Below are 22,837 nucleotides of genomic sequence, written 5' to 3' on the forward strand. Positions count from 1 at the left end.
CCTGCACTGTTAGTATAGTATATTATTTTATACAGTATTATGTGTGGTACAGTAGCACAGCAAGTATTGTTGCTGTCTCACTGTGTCTGGGTGGTGTGACAAGACATGGGTTTGATCCCTGCTCAGTCTGTGTGGAGTTTGCATGTTCTTCCTGTGTTTGAGTGGGTTTCCTCTGGGTGCTCTGGTTTCCTCCCATAGTCCAAAGACATGCTGTTCAGGTGGATTCTAAAGTCACTCATAGTGTGTGTGTGTGTGTGTGTGTGTGTGTGTGTGTGAGACAAAGAGAGTGTGTTCCACTGATGTATGGATGAGTGACCCATTGTAAGTAGTGTATCTAGCAATGTAAGTCACCTTGGTGAATAAGGTGTGTGGGCTGATAACACTACATAGAGCTCATTGGAAGTCGATTTGGAGAAAAGCGTCTGCTAAACAAATAAATATATGTAAATATTTATTTTTTGTGAAAGGAACATTCTGAAAATTTTGACTCTTATCAGTTTGTGGTATTTCAAACCTCTAGTTGTCAGGCCATTAATATTTTGTGTTCTGAAAAAAATTGCAGTTGCCTGAATTAGTTTGTATGAGAGTATAAACTTTATAGGTGCCATCTGTTTCTAGGATGAAAATGGTTGTTGCTGCAAAAATGTTACGATTCCTGCTCTAGTTTTCAGCTGTCTGCAGGTTTTACAACATTTAAGAAATTTCTAGTCATGTAAATGCATTTTTTTAAAATAACTTCATTACTTAAGAATAAATAATTGCTGAAGTTTGACAGAAGCAAAACGAGTGTTTTACTATAAAAATACAATAAGTACAGCTGTCTAAAAAGTTGTATGTGGATATCCCTTTCATAGTTTCTGCATTTTTTGCAGACTGTATGGCAACTACTGTATATAACAAAATTAGGTTTCTTTATTTGAAACTCGGGGGCACGGTGGCGCAGTGGGTTGGACTGGGTCCTTCTCTCCGGTGGGTCTGGGGTTCGAGTCCTGCTTGGGGTGCCTTACGACGGACTGGCGTCCCATCCTGGGTGTGTCCCCTCCCCCTCCGGCCTTACGCCCTGTGTTACCGGGTAGGCTCCGGTTCCCCGCAACCCCGTATGGGACAAGCGGTTCTGAAAATGTGTGTGTGTGTGTATTTGAAACTCATGTTTTATGAGTTTTCAATCATGTTCAAAACTCAATCAAGGTGCACATAATGTAAATTCAGTTCATTATCATAACATTGGACAAAAAAAGATTTTATTTCCTAGGAATAATGATTTATTGTGTTCCAAAGCTTTGCTTCATCAGCTTAACCAACTGTGGTGTCTTCATGATATTCGGTAAATTGGGGGCGGAGGGAGCAAATTGAACAATTGTGTACTCTGGCTCATCATTTCCCCAAAACCAATGTAATAGCAAATGAGAATTTTTGCTGCAGTAGTGTAGCCAACACTGCTGGTGCCTCATGGCATCTGGGCTGTAGAATCAGATGTGGGTTTGAATTTGGTTGAGTCTATGAGGAGTTTGCAAGTTTTCCCTCTGTTTACTTGATTTTCATCCAGCTGCTCTGGTTTCCTCCCAGTGTTCAAGGACATGCATTTCATCTGAACTGGAGAGCAGATTCTTCCAAATCCAAAACAACATACAACTCAGAGTAAAACATACATTTCACATGCAAAATGCTTTAGATGTAAACACACAATTTTCAAGGTGCAGTTAGTCAATACTGCCATTATTGATGGTACATGTTACAGTAGCTGCCTGTAGAGTTGGGTCCAGTCAGAAATTCACAGGTGATTGTAACAGATAGTCTCATGCAAATTTATGGAGCTGCTAGAATATCAGGAGATGGATGAATTCAAAAGAGATTAGTTATGAAATAACTGAATGCTGAAATTGATTCAGCAGTTCTTACGGGGAGGAGGAGTTCATTCAACCACTATGTAGCCAAAACCAAGAACTAGAACCAAGGACCTTTTGTGAATGAGACCACCAAGTGTTGTGAGGCAGAGAAGGATACCACTCTTTTAGGGGTATAAGGAGTGATCAAATCTTGTAGAGATTCGGGTGCTGACCCTGTGACCATCTTGTGGGCCATAACCAGAGCCTTAAACTTGATATGGATAGCCATAAGAAACCAATGGAGAAAGGTGAGAAGAAAAAATACATGGCAACTCTTTAGTAAGTAGTCCACTACTCATGTTGCAGCATTTCTGATCAGCTGAGCCAGGAGAAAGCTGCAGTAATCCAGGCAGGATATCCCCATTGCCTGGACGATGAGCTCTGTAGAAAGTGCTGTGAGATATATGGAGACATCGAAGAAGATGTGTTCAAGAGACAAGCTGCAATGTAAGAGGGCTTGGTAGATTGGGAGAAGGAAGAAGACAGCTGAGTGTCATTGACATACCAGTGGCAGGAGAATGTGTGAATTGTAGTGGCAGACAAAGGGAAGCAGAGTTCATAGAAAAGAGTGAAGACCTGTCACTGAGACATGTTGAACACCAGTTGAGAGTGACTGAGGAGAAGCCACACCAAGTTACCTGATGAATTTTACCCAATAGGTTAAGCTCAAACTCTTTCTGTGCTGATCCTTTAACTCCAAACTTTTCTACAGAGGGAGGTAGGACCTGGTGGCCAACAGTATCAAATGTTTCCAGGAGGGGAAGCAGAATGAGGATCAAGAAAAGAGCTCTAGCTGATTAGAGAGCTTCTGACGCTGCAAAGAGGGCAATCGGTTGAATGAGCAGTCTTGAATCCAGACTGATTTCTATCACGGAGATCGTTCTGGGCAAGGAATACTGATAAATGGTTGTAACATGCACATTCAAGAGTTATAAAGAAAACAGAGAAGAGGGACTGGCTTGTAACTCTGGACTGAGTCTGAGTTCAGAGCTGCCAGTGATGCCTAGTTCCATTTTAAAAAAAAAAAAATTTTGTTGAGGAAACCGCAATATGAAAGGATGCAAGGAGCTCCTTATAAGCTGTTGAGTCTAGATTTCTGCCATATCTGTTCAGCAGTACAGAGTTTGTTTCCGTTAGCACAGAATGTGTCTGCTAACAGTGGGCTAGATATGGGACGTGCTGGTCTGGAAGTTGGAGGACAGAGAGCCCTGACTGGAGGGTAATGAGAGTACACATTGTGAAATGAGATAAAGGCTTTAGCTAAAACACCAGTTAATGATCATTGCAAAAATGTAAATGTAAAGTTTCCCATTTTGAAAGCCTGTGATGTAATGCAACTGCAAGTGTCCTTAAGTTTTTATTTTCTGGTCATATTACTCATCTGTTGCATTATGCTGTGCCACTGCATTAGTGCAGTAAGCAATTTTGTTTTTTTTTCCAATCTTCTAAATGGCTTTAAATTGTAATGGAAATAATGTTTAAAAAAAGTTGTCAGTAACAAATATACACATTGTGGGTGTCATGGTGGCACAGCGAGTAGTGCTGCTGCCTCACTGCACTCGGGTGGTGCAAGAGAATGTGCATTCAATCTCTGCTTAATATCAAGTGAATTGGTGACACAATTATCCATCGTGTCTGTGTGTGTCTGTGTGTGTATGTGGGTTTGATTACCTTGTGACGGACTGCCTTCCCGTCCAGGGTGTACCCTCCCTCTGCCTTGTGTCCAATCCTTCAGGGAAAGTCTGTGGTTCACTACTATCTAATTGATGACAAAATATTATTAAAATTGAATGGATTGATTATAAATATAAATTCTACTTATAATGAAATGGTGTATAGAAGGACCATCTGAAAAATGGGAAATGAAGGGAAATGTGACAGACTGCTGAAAAGCATGCACACCTTATCTTTTTACTGGTTCCACCATGGGTTGTCTTTTGTCAACTGTTAGATACTTGGAATGAATAGACATTTGAAATGTATGTAGTTCGGTAACACTGTATAATTCCACACTTTTTGCAGAAAAACATTAAGCAGGATTTTGTAGCATGCAGGTCAGATACAGAACACAGACAGACCAAAAAGGCAATGTGGGATGGATAGAGCATAATAAAAACATTTCACATTTGTTTTACCATTCTTATAAAATTCTTACTGTATTTGACTATTCATTATTTCTTTACCAGTTTAATTAATTACTGTGTCTGGGTAGTTTTTGGGATGCTTTAACCTCCCACAAAGTTTCCCTGTTTTTTTGGAAATAAAGTGCTGAATATTTTCGAGGTGTTTTTTTTTCTTCTCTATATTTAATATTGTATTCGCTTACCTTAAGCAAGTTGTGCACTCTCTTGTGATCACTTTGTGGGTGGAAAAAACCTTCAGCTAGTTTGGATACTGGTACTTTCAGAAAAACACCTTTTATGATCAGAAAATATAAAAATTTCCAAATACGCTTTTTGTGTTTTAACTTTCAAGTTAATGAATTGCGTAAGTAATACATTGTCGCAGTTCAATAATGCATAGCAGTTTTCTTTCAATATGACCTCTTCTAATGAAATCCCAGTATGATGGTCAGAAAGCCAACTATAGAGTTAGCGTCATTGTAAGAGTATGGAGGATTTGATTTCTCTTTTACAGTGTAACGTGCATGTGAAGAGTAGGGTCACGTGGAACAGGAACAGAAGTAAAGCATTAAGAGGAAAATGAAAGCTGTGGAATTTTTCATGAAGAATGTTGCTTTGTATGTAGAGAAGAGAAGTGGGACGTTGACTCATGCCACAGCACAGAAGGAAGTCTTTGTTGTCTGGCTTTCCGGCAAACTTGTAGCAGAATGAAGTCTGATTCCTAGCCATTATCTAGAGCTATTTCACTTGTTTGCAGTCTTTTATAATACTTTTTCCGGTGTTTATACTGGTACGTTGCAAAAATCCATCTCTTAATTTGAAGGGTTTATATATTACATATTTTACCGTCATCTCTGCCAGTCTTATGCTTTCAGTCTTCAATCTTCTGAAGCATTCTGGTGGATTTATTAAGAGACATTAGAGCAAAGGGCTGAAATATGATTGTTGTATGTCTTTCCAAGATTGATGAGTTTTATCTCAAAGGGACACTGGTAGTTTTAACCAAATGAATTATATAACAGAGTAGCAGTGAATTACCCGCTAAGGAGACAAAAATGCAACCTGTATATACAATGTGAAGTAACAGTTAAATTGCAATTATGTATTTTTATGAGGGGTGGCGGTGGTGGCGCAGTGGGTTAGACCGAGTCCTGCTCTCCGGTGGGTCTGGGGTTCGAGTCTCACTTGGGGTGCCTTGCGACGGACTGGCGTCCCCTCCTGGATGTGTCCCCTCCCCCTACAGCCTTACGCCCTGAGTTGCTGGGTTTGGCTCCGGTTCCCTGCGACCCCGTATGGGACAAGCGGTTAAGAAAGTGTGTGTGTGTATTTTTATAAGAACCGACTCTCAAAAAGTCTCTCGTACCATTTCCCACCTCCTAGTTTTGTAGTGTTTGGGTTTTATTATTTTTCCAGTCTTACCATCTGTTTCACTGTCTTCACATAGTTTAGCCTCAACCTCCTTGCGTTCCTGCTTCCCCTTCTTGCTCCTCTATACTTCTCGTCAGCCCTTCCTTCAACATCATTTTCCTCCTGTTACTTTTCTTCAGTTAACTTTCACTTTTCCCAATCCCCCAGTCCCTACGCGAATTTAAGGAAGCAGTAAATTGTAATTTGCCTTGAGCACTGGCTGAGCACAAGGCCGGTCTAGAGAGAACTTGTAGATCAGGTAGGGGGCATATGCTGAAGCAGCACATTCCTCAATGATCATGTGACACTGCTTCAATATTTGCCTTCTATCCGTTCCCTTCAGGGGGGCAGGTCGCCTCAGTTCCGTTCCAGACCACAAGCTCGCTGGCGCAATGAAAACTGTACCTACATCTGCCCAAGAAATTTATAGCTGTTTTTGGCTTGACATTTTTTTTTCCCCTCTTCGCTGCTTTCATTCTTTCTTTATTTGCTCTCTCTTTCTATTTCAGGTTTGGAATACGTTTTGCTCCCTTTTCGTTCAGCCTTTTTTTACGCCTTTGAATGTGAATCTTTCTCGGGTTAAACTTTGCAGTATGTGGAATGTGAGATCCAATAATGCTGACTGTAACTGCTGAGTTCATTACCCTTTTTAATTGTTTAAGTTGCTTAAGCTGTACAAATGTTCCCCAACCAGCAGTGATTTTTGTAAGATGAACAAGGAATAACTCCTTTCTCTTATTGTATATGCAAGGAGTCTTAAAAGGTGAACAGGACATAATTCTTTTCAATTTGATTTTGCCACAACAAAATAGTCAGTTTGTCATTATTTAAAATACCGTAATTATACTAATTGGTTTTAGATTTAGTATACATTTCGCTAGAGGTGGGAAACCATATACAATAAAGTTAACACAATTGATAATGTATGGATATTTTTCTCTTCTTGTTGGCTATACTTTGACTTGCTGAGGCTTCCTCAGACAACAGTTGTGAATATTTTATTTTTAATAATTGTAATCTACTTTTAAAGTTTCTTACCAGTGGTTTCTAATTTTGTGTTTTCTACAGTTAACCGCTTTTGGCTAACTGGATGTTTGGTTTTTTGCTTATTTATTGCTTGTGGCTAAAATGTCAGGATATGCATATGGCAACAGTATTTCATGATACAGGTGTGCATTATGTCCCACAGTCAGCCTCGCTCTGCCAGCAACATTCTGTGAGCTCCTGATGCATTTAAATAACTTGTTTCCTGTTTTCCTATCATAAAAATGACTTAAGAGCATAATTTGGTGATGAGAAGTGGTAAGGCAAAGGAAATGAACGAAAGAGTGAACAAACTGTCTCCGGAAAACTGAAACCCACCAATAAGAATTTGATTTAAAGGAGCAAATGTTTGCCATATATTAGTTGCCATTTTAATCCTCAGATTTTTTTGTTCACCTGAAACGAGATGTCTACTTTATCCATTACCCACATCCAAAATGGTGGCATGCTTGTGTCACTGTATTAACATAGTGCAGATTTGTTTGTCATTTAACATTTTTTAAAATATTTTAATGCCTGCACTTTTGTCATAACGTGAACATACATCAACTTATTTAAGTCTCTTAGCTGTACTTTTAACCATTTTAATGTCGTGCCAAAATTTGTAGAAATCATTACTCTTCACTGCTGTAAATTTTTGAAAACACCTGAAGATTTCTATGGGCAAAATTTATTTTCATGCAATTTAGCTATTACATATTTTCATATATATAGCCATGTAAAAACATACCCTCTTTCAGTTATATTGTTTTATATGTCTGGAAGACATCATTTGGTCCTTACCAGGTCTTAAACTTAGATCAATTCAACCTCGGGTGACAAACATGGAACAGATTTCACCATGTCATTATTTATTTAACAAAAAAAAAATCCAACATGCAGAAGCCATGTATGAAAAACTAAGGACAGCCCATAATTCAGTAGCTTGTGAAACTACCTTTAGGAGGAATACCTTGGAAGTAATTGTTTTCTGTTTGTGTTTATCAGTGTGTCACTTTGTTTTGGAGGAATATTGTCCTACTTCACAACATTGATTCAGTTCATTGATGTTTGGAGGTATATGTTTATGCACAGCTGTCTTAAGGTCCCACCACAGCATGTCAGTGGGGTCAAGGTCTGGACTTTGACTTAGCCATTCCAGCATCTTGATTCTTTTCTTTTCCATGTATTCATTTGTAGATTTGCTGGAGTGGTTGAGATCATTGTCCTGTCCAATTTTGGCCAAGCATTAGCTGTCAGACAGCCTCACATTTATTCTAGAATACTTTGATATAAAGAGCAGTTTATGGTCAACTCAATTATTGCAAAGTACCTGGGTCCTGTGGTTATAAAAATCATATAAAAATGATTTTTTTAAACCTGAGTATAGTTAATACTTTAAAATGAGAAATATTCACACTGTAAAGTATAAATGTTCACTTATTAGTGAGTTATATATTAGTGAAGTATAAGTGTTCACTAATACTTTAAACAATTCAAAAATGATTGTTCTGCTACATGCTGTTTTGCATATTATGTCTCCTTTTTGCATGCACAGGCTACGTAGCCTGTCTGAATGTGTGCAGTTGGCTGGGAACTCGGTAACATGTATGTTGTTTGGGAAAAACACACACACATTTTCAGAACCGCTTGTCCCATACGGGGTCACGGGGAACCGGAGCCTACCCGGCAACACAGGGCGTAGGGCCAGAGGAGGAGGGGACACACCCAGGACGGGACGCCAGTCTGTCGCAAGGCACCCCAAGTGGGACTCGAACCCCAGACCCACTGGAGAGCAGGACCCGGTCCAACCCACTGCGCCACCGCACCCCCCGCTTGTTTGGGGAAAAAGCATCTGCTAAATGAATAAATGTAAATTTAAAACCTAAATCAGACCCCAATATAGTGATAAATAAAGCTGTTTATATGCTCTTATGAACAATAGTAGGTGGAAGCCGTATTGAGATGTGCAAGTGTCAAACCTCAGCTCATCTGTAAGCTGATGCTGTCATCCATGGGATAGGTGTTTTGGAGCAGAGAGAGAGCCTCTATGCAACAGACAACACTTGGCTTGTAATTCCCCAGTTTGCTGCTTTCCAGGGCATGTTCCATTGTAGGCACTGCCAAAGAACACACTGCTACGGCAACTGTAACTGAATAATGATTGGTTGATTCACCCTCCAGAAACTTCAGGGTTGCAGCTGTTTTTCCACAAAGTCATATTCCTTTGCACGGACCCCAAAGCCAACTAGAAGTGCATTTGTGAGCGTGTGCTTTCAAAAGTTCACGGACAGGAAAAGAAATGAATGCCACAGCATTTCCAGAGCAAATGAATTACCACAGTTATTTCTACTGTTATGTCTCTCAATCACAAGACCACATTCTGTTGTCCTTGGTAACCTTCCTTTCTTGATATGCATGCAATATCTGACTTGCTTGACACATGCAGACATTAGAAACTTCTCTAATTAATCCAATTTCTCTGTACCATATATTTTTTTTTAAACTCGGTGTTCCCTTGTGTCCATTACTGCTTATTGTATTTCTCCTTTGTCTTTCTCTCTTTTTTAAGGTGAAATAGCCATTTGCAGTTTTACAGATCTGAAAACCCCTGCATCTTTTTTTCATTTCCTCAAATTACTTCTGCTTTGTAAAACTTGCATGATAAATTCCTTCAAAGAAGTTGACACTGTAGCTGTGGTGTCCTTGGAACGGCTGAGCATTGGAGGCCCCTGATTAGGTGAAGAGCCTAACGGGGTGCATGTGTGGTGGGGGGAGGACATTTGGAAAAGGCAAAGGAGGGTTGAGAGAAGGATCAGCCTGCAGGGCGCAAAACCAAACTGCAACACATGGTATTTAGGGGGAGGGGAAGTCGGGTTGGGGTGCTGCTCATGTATGTGGGACAGGGAAGAGGGAACACAGTTTCCATGTTTGATAGGCAGTGGAGGGGTGGAATGTGCTGACATGGCACTTTGTCTGAACTGAGAAATTAATAATCAGATGCGGTTTAGCCTCACTCTGCCAGCAGGCGCAGGGTGCCAAGCTGCCTGCTTTTTGTGGTGGGCCTGAAAATGAGCTCCTGGCTCTGTGCCACTGGGGTTGTGCCTGTTCAGGCCTTTTTATTAAGTCCTTTATTGTGCTTCACTGAGGCACTCGCAAACCCTTACTCACGCAATCGGCTATGGGCAAATGGGGCCCAAAATAGCAGCGTCGAGGGGATATAAAGGAAAATGCAGACCCTTTTCTCACAGTGTAAAACATATTTAACGTTCTTGAGTTTCTTTGTATATTCACTGTTTGTTGGTCTGTGAAGTGCAGTTGAAATACTTATTTTTGGTTGGTATTTATCATAGCGTCATGCCATTGATCTCAGAGACTTCTTGAGATATACCTAGTATTTAGTTGAAGCCTTTATCCAAAGTGATTCACAGTGATAGATATGCTGCCCCTCACAGTCATTGCAAAACATACACACACACACACATTACAGGCCATTTACAGTCACCAATTAACTTGAAATACGTCTAAATGGACTGTGGGAGGAAACCCACAAGAACATAGGGAAAAACAGATTGAGATTTATTCACCGGGAGGGGCATTTATATTTATTTTGTGTATTTTGGTGTTTTTATGGTTCTTTATAAATACTCATATATAAATGTTTTTTATAAACTTGCTTAGCTTTATGTTTTATTTTTTTGTGTAACAGCAAGTTTATTGTAGCATATCCCATTAGGTTCATGTAGTGACATAGTTAGACACTCACCATTTTTTGCTTTCCATGAGGTGTCAACCACAGAACAATGTAACATACACAGTCAGGCACTATGGGTAATTTACATCCTCCTAAAACACAATCTTGAGGTACCCAGAGAAAACCCACAGTTTAAGTGTACAGTATGTGATGATACAAAACAGCTGCAAAGCCATTATACAGTATTAGAGTAATTTTGAGTAATTAATGAAGGGAGACTGCCTAATGTTAATTATTGAAGTAAATATGTCCATTTTAATGGAATTTGGTGATATTTTCGCATAAACGGGTGTCTGTTTTGGGGCTCAAGAGTGTAAAAAAAAAATTTTTTTTTCTTTTGAATGGTAATTAAGTCTTTGGGTTATGAAAATTCACCCTACAAAGGGTTTTCAGGAACACAATACTGTTTCTAGAATATGGATAAATACAATTGTACTCTTAGAACTTTTTTCAGTGTGTATATTTAATGAGTTATATCTGTAAAGATGTAATTATGGTTTGCTATCTTTTTCAGCTGTTTTGATCCTAGAACTGAAAGATCAGTTTTCACCTCCAGAAAATGCCCCACCATTTCTGATAAAGCTTGTGGAAGCCATTGAGAAAAGAGGTAAGCTGAAGGTTGCAGTCGGATTTTTACTTGTGGTAAAAGTTTCATATTGTTGGTACAGTATGATGTTAATCTTTATTAATTTGCAATAGCACTGATATGGCCAATGCGTGTGTTTCTGTCAAAGGGTTTATCTTCATTCTGCAACTAGAGATCTTGTTTAGTAATTAACAGTGGCATAATCAGCCTGTGGGTAAAAAAAAAAAAAAAAAAAAAAAAAAAAACAAATCTCTTTCACACTGTGAAATCTACACGCAGCATGTGGATCCCGTACTTCTTGGTTAAATGCGCTCGTTTAGACACAGGCAAAATGAACGTTGACTGGGTGTTTGTTCTTGTTTTCACAGCACAGAAATGTGGTGCTATTACTGGCTCTATAGAGGAAAAAAGGCAGCTGCTGAGCAGAACAAACATCAAAGCCTAGATGATCCTTGACCTTTAGGGCGACCACTACTACACAGTGAAGTGACCTGTAACTCCAGCAACAGGGTTTCCATTATAGCCACAGTCAACTGCAGATATTCAGTTAATGAATGAGTGAACAAAACTTTATTAATCCCAGAAGGAAATTCTGTTTAGCTGCAGCAGTATAAAATATACAACGTATGTATGCATGTACATACATACATGCGTTGAATACACAGGTATAAGTAATGTAAATCAGTAACTTTCGTAGATAAATAAGCAAGTGTATTAACACAATAGAGAGCAGAGTGAAGTGAGGTTGTGCTGGGTATGGTGAGAGACAGCAGCTCAGTAGCACTTGGTCATTAAAAGGTCTTTCACTCCCGGTTAGTGTAAGAGTCACTGTAGAGCCTCAGGCCTGTTGGTGAAATGTCCTCCAATAGCACTCCTTGGAGGAATGCAAATGGACTAGCCTCTTGCCAAAAGTGCTCCTGTGATTAACCAAGGTAGCACACCAAAGATGGGTATGATTTATTTACTGTATCTGTGAGACATCAGACAGGAAGTCCAATCTCACTCTCAGGGTAGATCCAGCCTTCCTAATTAATTTTTTGATACATACAGCTATCTTGATAATAGTGGAAATGTCCATGCCAGTTATTTACAGGTGAATTATTTCAGGTGTTCTTGTCTCCCTAAAATGGAGGCAGTGTCTCACTCAGTTACTGACTTTAAAAGAATGTATTGTGCACAATTTATTTTGCAATTTAAGACGTGACAGATCTCGTATATGACCCTCAGTAGTTCAGCAGGAATGTGGTTGACTTTTTAAAAAATATAGTACAGTATGTATCTGTAGTAGTCATGACAAATTTGTAATTTGAGCTTCAAAGACAGACAATAGTAAGGGGTGAGGGTCAAAAACAGACATAGTTTGGGTGTTGGGAGGGCTATAAATTGTTTACTTTCCTCATTCTGAGTGAGGAGTAATATATTTAACAGATTTACTCACTAGAAGAAGCCATATAAAATATATATATGACCACTATAAAATAGAACTGCACCAAGCAAGTAGTAGAACTGTAGGTATTACAATACACTGTAGGAGGAAAATGTGTTGTACACGTGAGTTTCCCAACTATCCTTATTTTGTAGGTAGTTAAAAGTTAAAGTACCTTGAATAACAATGAGCAGACCTGACAGTTTAATATACGTATTCATAGTCAGTATGGATGAAATTAGATGGGTGCCAATATAACAATTTATGCAAGACACAGGGAATTGTGATTGTTAAAAGTGTAATGGTTAATGTGATGGGCAATTTACATACTTTATTCATCTGTTGAACTGTAAATGAATTTGTGTTATAGTAACCAACGCAAGTGTACGATTTGATATAGTGGCTGGCCTTTCCACATGGAATTATGGGCCCTCAGAACCTACAGAGGACAGCACACTAAGAACAGGTCACAGCAACAGAGGAAATATTGTGGTGTCAAGGATGGTTGGAAGTTTTTATTTTAAACAATTTTATAATGCAGAACCATATTTTTCTGCTGGATGGGACTGTTTTGCATGACTAATTCACAGGGCAAACTTGTTCTTGATGTAGACAAGTGTGTTAAACTTGTGAATGTCTGTACACAACATCTTTTTTACTACACCAATCTGCTAGTGCAGTGATTAATTTGAGATGATGAGCTCTGTAAATTCACTGACCAAAAACTGAGGTTGCATGGTTTTAAAATAAAAGTTTAAATTATTGTGTTGAGAGCCTGAATTGGACTTTCTTAATTGTTGCTTTCTCTTTTTGTGAACCTTTATTAGTAGGATTAAAGCTGGTCCAAGTCTGAGGTGGGGTTTTGAAAGTATCATAGTTTATAAAATGTTGAAATTCAGATGATTGATTGTGCTGTTGTTGGTCATTTATTATGTGAAGTTCTTAAGTATGTACTTTAAAAATGTTCAAACACCATATTTGAATTCACTGTATACCAGTGGCTCCAACATCTGTGGAAGACAGTGTTTAAAGCTCTTCTCCTCTGGTGATTTCATGTGGAATGACCCTTTTTGCCTTAGCTCAAGTCAGCCCTCAATACAAATAACAGGGTATGGGTGGTATATGACCTGTGTTGTGTACATCCTGCTTTGGTAAACCCTGTAGATGCATATAAGTGCATTCATCCAGCCCATAATTTTGGCACTTTGTGGTATTGTGCTTAAAAACTGACAGATTCTTGCAGCTCCACTTTTCTTCTGTGACTGTGACTAAGTTCAGGATGTCTCTGCCTTTTTTTATGTGCTGCTTGTGGCTGTTCTGTCTGTCTGTGTTTCAGTGTTTGTATATGTTAGGGTTAGAGTTTTCACGTGCCTCTTCCCACTCATCCTGAATGCCAGATGGTCAGTCCCTTAGCTGTCTGGACCGGACCTTCTGGACTTCACAAAGCATTTTGAATAGGGTTTTTGGAATGTTAGGGACATAAATAACTGAGTTTGTGTTAAAAGGCTCCTTTCTGCAAAGTCTCCACTTAGTGACTCTGTGTGTATTTATAGCTTAGACTCTGTTTTAAATGTTTATACATGTTGCTGACCCACTGACCCAGGCGTGCCAGGATGGGCTATTTGAGAGTGATGAGCTAACCTCGTGATTTGTTGCAGGTCTGGACTGCGAGACACTCTATAGGACACCGGGGTCTTTGGCTGCAGGCTGTCGCGGACAAACCTGGAATCTTGGTAAGCTCCCAGTCCACCCAGTGTCAGCATGGGTTAGTGCAGTGTTATGTTTTGAGTTTTGAGGGTTTTTTTTTTTTTTTTTTTTTTTTTTTAAAGAATATTGGGGTTGGGGATGGTGCTGATGTGAGAGAATGTGTCTGTGCTGCATGTTTTTCTTGGCTTTAAAAGGCGGTAGAGGAAGAGCAGACCTTGCTAAGATTATAATGCCTTTTTTTAAGGTAAAATAGTCTGGCACCACAACACATTACAACATCTTGAAATAAAAAACAATATGGGATTTCAGAATGGACTTATCCATTGTTGTAGGTTGTGGTTTTTAGCTGGAGGAAGCATCTAATTTCTTTGGTTTATCATCTCTTGCTGCATTGTTGTAAAACTCCAAGGTGACTTGTCATTTCTGCCTCTTTCTTGACATTTTCTAATTTGAGGTGGAAACCCTCTTTCTGCATTCTGCACATAAAGTTAACATTGGAGTTTTTTTTTTTGGAGAAAATAGTGGTCCAAAGTATCCTCTGCATGTCCCCAGTCCTACATCACTTCTGTAAAATGTTTTTATTTAAAGATCAAAATGAACCAGTGTGTGTAAATGAGCCCAAAGGCAAGCTGCGCAATACTTGATTTCCATCGCATTCTGTTATGTTTTTCTTATTAATTTTGATTAAATAGCTGTGACTGCCCCTCCGCGAACCGCCACCTTACCGAGGTGGAGGGGTTTGAGTGCCTGAATGATCTCGGGAGCCATGTTGCCTGGGGCTATATTCCCCCTGATAGGGTCTCCCAAGGCAAACAGGTCCTGGGTGACAGACGAGACAAAGCGTGGTTCAAAATCCCCTTATGACTATTAAATCAAGGATCTCGTTCACCCCGCCCGGTATGGGGTCACCGGGGCCCCACCCTGGAGCCAGGCCTGTGGGGGGGGGCTCGCATGCGAGTGCCTGGTGGCCAGGTCTATGCCCACGGGGCCTGGCCGGGCTTAGCCCGCAGCCAAGACGTGAAGCCGCTCTTCGGTGGGCTCACCACCTGCCGGAGAGGACATAAGGGGCCGGTGCGTTGTGATTTGGGCAGTGGTCGGGGCCGAGTGCCCAGCCGACCTAAACCTCGGGCGCCAACTCTGGCTTTTGGGACTTGGAATGTCACCTCACTGGCGGGGAAGGAGCCTGAGCTAGTGCAGGAGGTTGAGAGATACCGTCTAGATATAGTCGGGCTCACTTCCATTCACAGCTTGGGTTCTGGAACCACTCTTCTCGACCAAGGGTGGACTCTCCACTATTCTGGCGTTGCCCAGGGTGAGAGGCGGCGGGCGGGTGTGCGCTTATTAATAGCCCCCCAGTTCAGCCGCCATGTGTTGGAGTCTACCCCGGTGAATGAGAGGGTCGTCTCCCTACGCCTTCGGGTCAGGGAACGGTCTCTCACTGTCGTTTGTGCTTATGCGCCTAGCGGCAGTGTAGAGTACCCAGCCTTTTGAGAGTCCCTGGGGGGGCGTGCTGGAAAGCACTCTCACCAGGGACTCTGTCGTTCTACTGGGGGACTTTTAACGCCCACGTGGGCAGCGACAGTGATACCTGGAGGGGCGTGATTGGGAGGAACGGCCTCCCTGATCTGAACCCGAGCGGTGAGTTGTTATTGGATTTCTGTGCTAGTCACGGTTTGTCTGTAACAGACACCATGTTCATGCATAAGGGTGTCCATCAGTGCACTTGGCACCAGGACACCCTAGGTCGGAGGTCGATGATCGACTTTGTAGTCGTTTCTTCTGATCTTCAGCCATATGTTTTGGACACTCAGGTGAAGAGAGGGGCTGAGCTGTCAACTGATCACCACCTGGTGGTGAGTTGGATTCGATGGCGGGGGAAAAATCTGGACAGACCTGGCAGGCCCAAACGCATAGCGAGGGTCTGTTGGGAATGTTTGGCGAGGGCACCTGTCAGAGAGGTCTTCAACTCCCACCTCCGACAGAGCTTCAACCAGGTCCCGAGGGAGACTGGGGACATTGAGTACGAATGGACTATGTTCCACACCTCCATTGTCGGGGCGGCGGTTCGGAGCTGCGGCCATAGTCTCCGGCGCCTGTCGCGGCGGCAATCCCCGAACACGGTGGTGGACACCGGAGGTAAGGGATGCCGTCAAGCTGAAGAAGGAGTTCTATCGGGCCTGGCTGGCTCATGGGACTCCTGAAGCAGCTGACGGGTACCGGCGGGCCAGACGGAGCGCGGCTCTGGCAGTCGCCACGGCAAAAACTCGGGTCTGGGAGGAGTTCGGTGAAGCCATGGAGGAAGACTTTTGGTCGGCCTCAAAGAGATTCTGTCAAACCGTCCGGCGACTCAGAGGGGGGAAGCAGTGTTCCGCCAACACTGTTTACAGTGGAAGTGGTGCGCTGCTGACCTCAACTGAGGACGTCCTCGGGCGGTGGAAGGAGTACTTTGAGGATCTCCTCAATCCCTCCGACACGCCTTCTGTAGAGGAAGCTGAGGCCGGGGACTCGTCCATTACCCTGCCTGAAGTTGCTGAGGTAGTCAAAAAACTCCTCGGTGGCAAGGCTCCGGGGGTGGATGAGATCCGCCCCGAGTTTCTCAAGTCTCTGGATGTTGTGGGGCTGTCTTGGCTGACACGCCTCTGCAGCATCGCGTGGAGTTCGGGGACGGTGCCTCTGGACTGGCAGACCGGAGTGGTGGTCCCTCTTTTTAAGAAGGGGGACTGGAGATTGTGTTCCAACTATAGGGGGATCACACTCCTTAGCCTCCCTGGGAAACTCTATGCCGGGGTACTGGAGAGGAGAATCCGACCGATAGTCGAACCTCGGATCCAGGAGGAGCAATGCGGTTTTCACCCTGGCCGTGGAACACTGGACCAGCTCTATACCCTCACTAGGGTGTTGGAGGGTTCATGGGAGTTTGCCCAACCAGTCCATCTGTGTTTTGTGGACCTGGAGAAGGCATTCGACCGTGTCCCTCGTGGCATCCTGTGGGGGGTACTTCGGGATTATGGGGTTCGGGGCTCGTTGCTACGGGCTGTTCGTTCCCTGTATGACCGGAGTAGGAGCTTGGTTCGCATTGCCGGCAGTAAGTCAGACCTGTTCCCGGTGCATGTTGGACTCCGCCAGGGCTGCCCTTTGTCACCGATTCCGTTCATTATCTTTATGAACAGAATTTCTAGGCGCAGCCAGGGAACGGAGGGTGTCTGTTTTGGTGGCCGCAGGATCTCGTCTCTGCTTTTTGCGGACGATGTGGTCCTGTTGGCTTCATCGAATCAGAACTTACAGCGTGCACTGGAGAGGTTTGCAGCCGAGTGCGAAGCGGCGGGGATGAGAATCAGCACCTCCAAATCCGAGACCATGGTCCTCAGTCGGAAAAAGGTGGATTGCCCCCTCCGGGTTAGGGGGGAGCTCCTCCCTCAAGTGGAGGAGTTTAAGTATCTCGGGGTCTTGTTCACGAGTGAGGGAAAAATTGAGCGGCAGGTTGACAGACGGATCGGTGCGGCATCCGCAGTAATGCGGTCATTGTACCGGTCTGTTGTGGTGAAGAAGGAGCTGAGTCGTAAGGCGAAGCTCTCAATTTACCGGTCGATCTACGTTCCTACCCTCACCTATGGTCATGAACTCTGGATCATGACCGAAAGAATGAGATCGCAGATACAAGCGGCAGAAATGAGTTTCCTCCGCAGAGTGGCTGGGCGCACCCTTAGGGAAGGGTGAGGAGCTCAATCACCCGGGAGGAGCTCGGAGTAGAGCCGCTGCTCCTCCGCATCGAGAGGAGCCAGTTGAGGTGGCTCGGGCATCTGTTTTGGATGCCTTCTGGACGCCTCCCTGAGGAGGTGTTCCGGGCATGTCCCACTGGGAGGAGGCCTCGGGGCAGACCCAGGACACATTGGAGAGACTACGTCTCCCGGCTGGCCTGGGAATGCCTTAGGGTTCCCCCAGAGGAGCTGGAGGAGGTGTGCGGGGAGAGGGAAGTCTGGAGGACTCTGCTCGGACTGCTGCCCCCGCGACCCGGCCCCGGATATAAGCGGAGGAAGATGGATGGATGGATAGCTGTGACTGCTCAAAAGGGGCATAGTACAATAGTTGCATGGCAGTGATATATTAAGTACACCATATTATCGTGATGATTTTGTCATTATTCTCTTTAATTAAAGATGTAGATATGGCTGTTCCAACTGTGCTTAGTTTCGACAAGTTGTTCAGTGTTGTGTAAACCGAGTAGGGGAAGGCTAGTTCCGAGAGCCATAATTCATGACTGTTAGTGAAAAGGTCTGCTTGAGGTCTGAGCAAGTTCCAGCATGCATGGATTAAAAGGTTGCTCCAGCCATGTCTTAGTGAACATATAACTCTGTGCACATATTCATCCTGTCCACATCCCTCTCAGGGAAAATGAGTAGGCAGCTACTGTTCACTATCATACGTGCTGCTATTATTCGACACATAGGGAAAGGTGTACGTTACATGTTTTGAAGTTATGGCATTATGAGATTGGAGTCATCTGGTTTGGAACCAGCCTGAGCATACGCAGCGGTCTAAGTGCTTGACAGGCTCCATGAATTCAAATGTGTGTCACAAGATAGATAGATAGATATACTTTATTGATCCCACAAGGGAAATTATTATGTTACAGCAGCAGAACACAAGTCAGATAAATACTTGCAATATATATAAAAAAAAAACATATAAAACAAGTGGAAAAATACAAGATAAAAATATAAGTATGTACAATTATATATACAGTTGGAAGAATAAAAGAATAAAAAGTATATTAAATAAATAAATTAAAACAGTATGTAGTGCAACAGCAAAGTGAAAGTTGTACAAAACGGTAATATAATCATCATGAAGTAGTAACAAAATGAACTAACAGTAGTGCTGAATAGTTCATCTGTCACACAGAGGTGAGCTGTTGTACAAAGTTATTGCGAACGGCAGGAATGATTTCCTGAACCGTTCTTTACGGCAGCGGAGCTGAATGAGTCTTTTAGAAAATGAGCTTCGCTGTCTCTGCAGTATGCTGTGAAGTGGGTGGGAAGGAGTGTCCATGATGGAGAGCAGTTTGTTCAATGACCTCCTATTCCTCACCGACTCAAACGTCTCCATGTTCTATCCAGTGATGATACCGGCCTTACGGATGAGTTTGTTCACCCTGCCTGCATCTCTGGCATTGATGCTGCTCCCCCAGCAGACGACGGCAAAGTAGATGGCGCTCGCAACAACAGATTGGTAGAAGATCTCCAGCATCTTGCTGCACACATTGAAAGATCTGAGCTTTCTCAGAAAATAGTCTGCTCATTCCCTTCTTGTACACAGCATCAGTATGGTCCCTCCAGTCCAGACTGCTGTTCAAGTGGACACCTAAGTACTTGTATTTCTGAACAGTCTCAACCTCCTCCCCCAGAATCTTTATGGGTCTGACTGCAGTTCTTGTCCTTCTAAAGTCGACGACCATCTCCTTGGTCTTCCTGGCATTTAGGAGCAGATGATTCCTGCTGCACCACTCCACAAAGTTATCCACCAGGTGCCTATACTCCAACTCCTGTCCATCTCTGATACACCCCACCACTGCAGAGTCATCAGAGAACTACTGCAAGTGGCATGATACAGTATCATACTGAAAATCAGAGGTGTACAGAGTGAACAGGAATGGTGACAGGACAGTTCCCTGTGGCGCTCCTGTGTTGCTAACCAAAACATCAGACAGGAAGCTCCCCAGCCGTACAAACTGAGGCCTGTCTGACAGATAGTCAGAGATCCAGGAGACTGTAGATGCACCGACACCCATCCCCAGCAGCTTCTCACTCAACATCCCCAGCAGCTTCTCACTCAACATCCCCAGCAGCTTCACACTCAACAAGACACGACAGGTCTAAGTGTCTTCCGAACCATCTGAGCAGAAATATATAACGGGAGCAACAGAGAAGATAAGGACTGAACAAAGAACATCTGTGTTCTCATATCAGAAAGACTAGATATGTGCAGATCTGCCACGTAGGAATGTAAACTTACCAGTGATTATGTCCTTTAGTAGAACTGTCTGGAGCAGAGATTGGACTTTGTGACATACATGAGCTCTCAGCAGCCTTGATGAGATACCTGCAGGAACTGCCCTCCCCCGTTATCCCCCCAGCGGTGTACCCAGACCTGCAGAATGCCTTTCAACAAAGAGAAGGTAAAAATTGCTTATCAGTTACATCATGGTAGTTGTGGACAGGCCTAATTTCAGACATGTATTAAATATTGCTCATTTCACCATTTTTACATGATTTGGGACAAACGGTCATTTTTTTCCACCAAGGTGATCAAAGTATGACTATATTGAGCCAACAGGAAGCATAATGGTTAGAGCTGTTGCCTCCCACTAAAAGGACTCAAGTTCAAATGCAATTTGTGCTCAGTACTCCTAAGCATAGTACTTACCCTGAATTGCTTCGGTACAAATTCCTCAGATGTATAAATGTGTAAATATTGTAGCTTACTGTACAAACCTAACATTAAGTCACTCTGGAGAAAATCAGCTAATCCAATTAATAACAATAATTGGATCTCCCCATAACATGAATGTCTTTTGATCACAGTATTCATTTAGATTCTTTTTTCTAAAGTGACATACATCTTACAGAAAAATACCATTCAGTGCATTGCATCAACAGAAAGAGAGACTTGGATACAGATATATAATTCTACAGAACAGTTAATTTATCAAATTCCACCATATAAACCAGTATACATCTCAAGTAGCTGCATAAAAGGTGTAACCATTATTCGACTATTTCTAATCACAAAATTATAACAAACATTTACATCATGCAAGTAGCTGCATACAGGTTTATCCTTTATGGGTGAAGTGAGTCAGAAAGAGGTGAGCTTTAAACCATGTGCACTAGGTTCTCAATTTAAAACACAGTTGGGGCCAGAAGTCTTTGGACTTGGATTAGTTTTTAACTCAAGTCACTTTTACCATCAATTAAAGCTTAATACAGATGCCCCTAAACTTATTAATAAATTGGGTTGTCTTCAGTCTATCATTAATCATTAACCTCATGCAAATCTATAGAAAAAAAGTACTGTGCAACACTTAAATCCATCCATTGTCATTGCTCCTTGGTCATTACGGGGTCATGATGGTCTGCCATATCCTGAAAGCATAGGTCATTAGACAGTGTACAGCCTGGACAAGATTGCATTACTTTGCAGTGTAGCACTTTTGTTTATTTTTTATAAAAAAAAAAAATATTTTTACATAAAACTATTAAATTTATCATCCCCCAGTATTATCTCCTGGTTTACTCCCAATAGAAAATATTATCTCCACAACCTGACTGTCAGCTAAGCATTCCCAGTGCCCAGCTTTAGGATACTCTTAAGTTTGTATTTGAACAAACAAATAAGATGTATAGCTATACATAAATAGGTATGGCTAGAATAAATCGGGTATATCTATAATAAATGAAAATACTACAATTTTTTATTTTAATGTATAGTACTGCTTGAAATCTGACATCATAGGTTTATATTTAGCAATTCCAATTGTTGATTGTTGATTTTGTTGAAATCGTTCAAGTAATAGAAGAAAGGAAGTAGTGCTGGTGTAAAAATAAGTAAATTCCAAGCTGCATTTGATAAAGCAAGTAGGTAAGTAGAATCAGATGTGTAAATCATAATAATTCGTTCATTTTATAATTTTATTGTAAAATTTCGATTTTCTAAGTTTATTTTAATATTTTATACCAGAATAATGAACATCTATATATGGTTCATATCCTTTCCAGCAGCACTGTATGAAGTTCAGGCTAAATTAAAATGACTGACTGAAAACTAAATGGCTGAAAATAGAGACACATTCTTTTCTCAGCTTCCCATTCAATGTAGATTGTTGGCTGAAACCTCTCAAATATGTGCAGCGTTTCTCACCTTATTCCTTGTCAACAATCAGGCATGAGCTGTAAACAGTATGGAAGTCAGGTGAATGAAGGTGGTCCTATTCTCTTATTTCCACCTCTGTGGCTTGTATTGCCAATTAATGCTGGATGTGGATATGCTGGTGGCTTTTGCTCTACAAGAGACAGAAATTTTAGAAAACTGTAAAGAAAATGCAATAAAACTGGAAAGTCTATCTTCTGAACTCCGTAATTTGAATGTTTTTAGTACAAGGAGTATGTAAAATGAAGTGGACTGGTGCTCTCCAGGATCAAAGTTGTAGTAGATTGACTAGGAGGTGACAACTGGTATACAAAACAGTTCTGTAATGTATGGGGCTTGCAAGGAACGCATTATAACTTTCTGTTTACAAATGCTGGAATGAAATTTTCGGCACACAGCAGCCTCTACAGCTGAACTTCCCGGCAGTCTGATAAAGGCATTGGAGTCACCTGCTGTGCCTGTGCAGAATCTGCTGACTCTTCAGTACCTCCTGAGACACCTGGGTGTGGTGTGCCAGCACTCTGACAAGAATGGCCTGGACATCCCAACTCTTGGCCACATCTTTGGCCCGCTTGTCCTCCCACACAACAGTGCTGGGTGAGTGCAAACTGACAGGGTTTTTTTTCCTTTAGCAATGGGGTAAGCTTATTATAGAATTCAATATGAAACATTTTTTTGGTACTAAATAGCAAATGATAATACTTTTGATTGAATGTATGATTCACAGATGTGTTGTCTGAACAGTCTAAAGGGGGAGGAAGTAATGACTGCAGTGCTGATCGCTGGCTGCAGGCTTCACTGTTCATGATAGTAGTTGTCTCTGGGCAAGCATAGTCACACTCTGGCCAAAGGCTGCTGAAGAACTGTTTGAGTTCGTGGAACTGCAATAGATAACATGTAAGGAGCACTGAAGGCACAGTTCAGAGAAATGGACTAAAAATATCTGGCACGGTGGACCCTGTGCAGGAACCAGTTACACCACTGGGACCTGTAGGATGC

At 42.1% G+C, this 22,837-nt stretch overlaps 1 protein-coding gene across 4 annotated transcripts in view; it reads left to right on the forward strand.

The window, feature by feature from the left end:
* Positions 1–22,837, forward strand: part of LOC108930594 (phosphatidylinositol 3-kinase regulatory subunit beta-like) — a 50,117-nt gene that overhangs the window by 16,090 nt on the left and 11,190 nt on the right. For 2 of the 4 annotated variants that reach the window (XM_018745931.2, XM_018745932.2), the window contains exons 3-6: positions 10,708–10,800; positions 13,864–13,938; positions 19,944–20,087; positions 22,237–22,435. In XM_018745931.2, the coding sequence (XP_018601447.1) occupies positions 10,708–10,800; positions 13,864–13,938; positions 19,944–20,087; positions 22,237–22,435 (511 nt within the window). The remainder of the gene's footprint in view (positions 1–10,707; positions 10,801–13,863; positions 13,939–19,943; positions 20,088–22,236; positions 22,436–22,837) is intronic. The other 2 variants (XM_018745934.2, XM_018745933.2) reach the window with 2 other exon arrangements.

This window comes from Scleropages formosus, chromosome 9 (genome assembly GCF_900964775.1).
Source record: "Scleropages formosus chromosome 9, fSclFor1.1, whole genome shotgun sequence".
NCBI lineage: Eukaryota > Metazoa > Chordata > Actinopteri > Osteoglossiformes > Osteoglossidae > Scleropages > Scleropages formosus.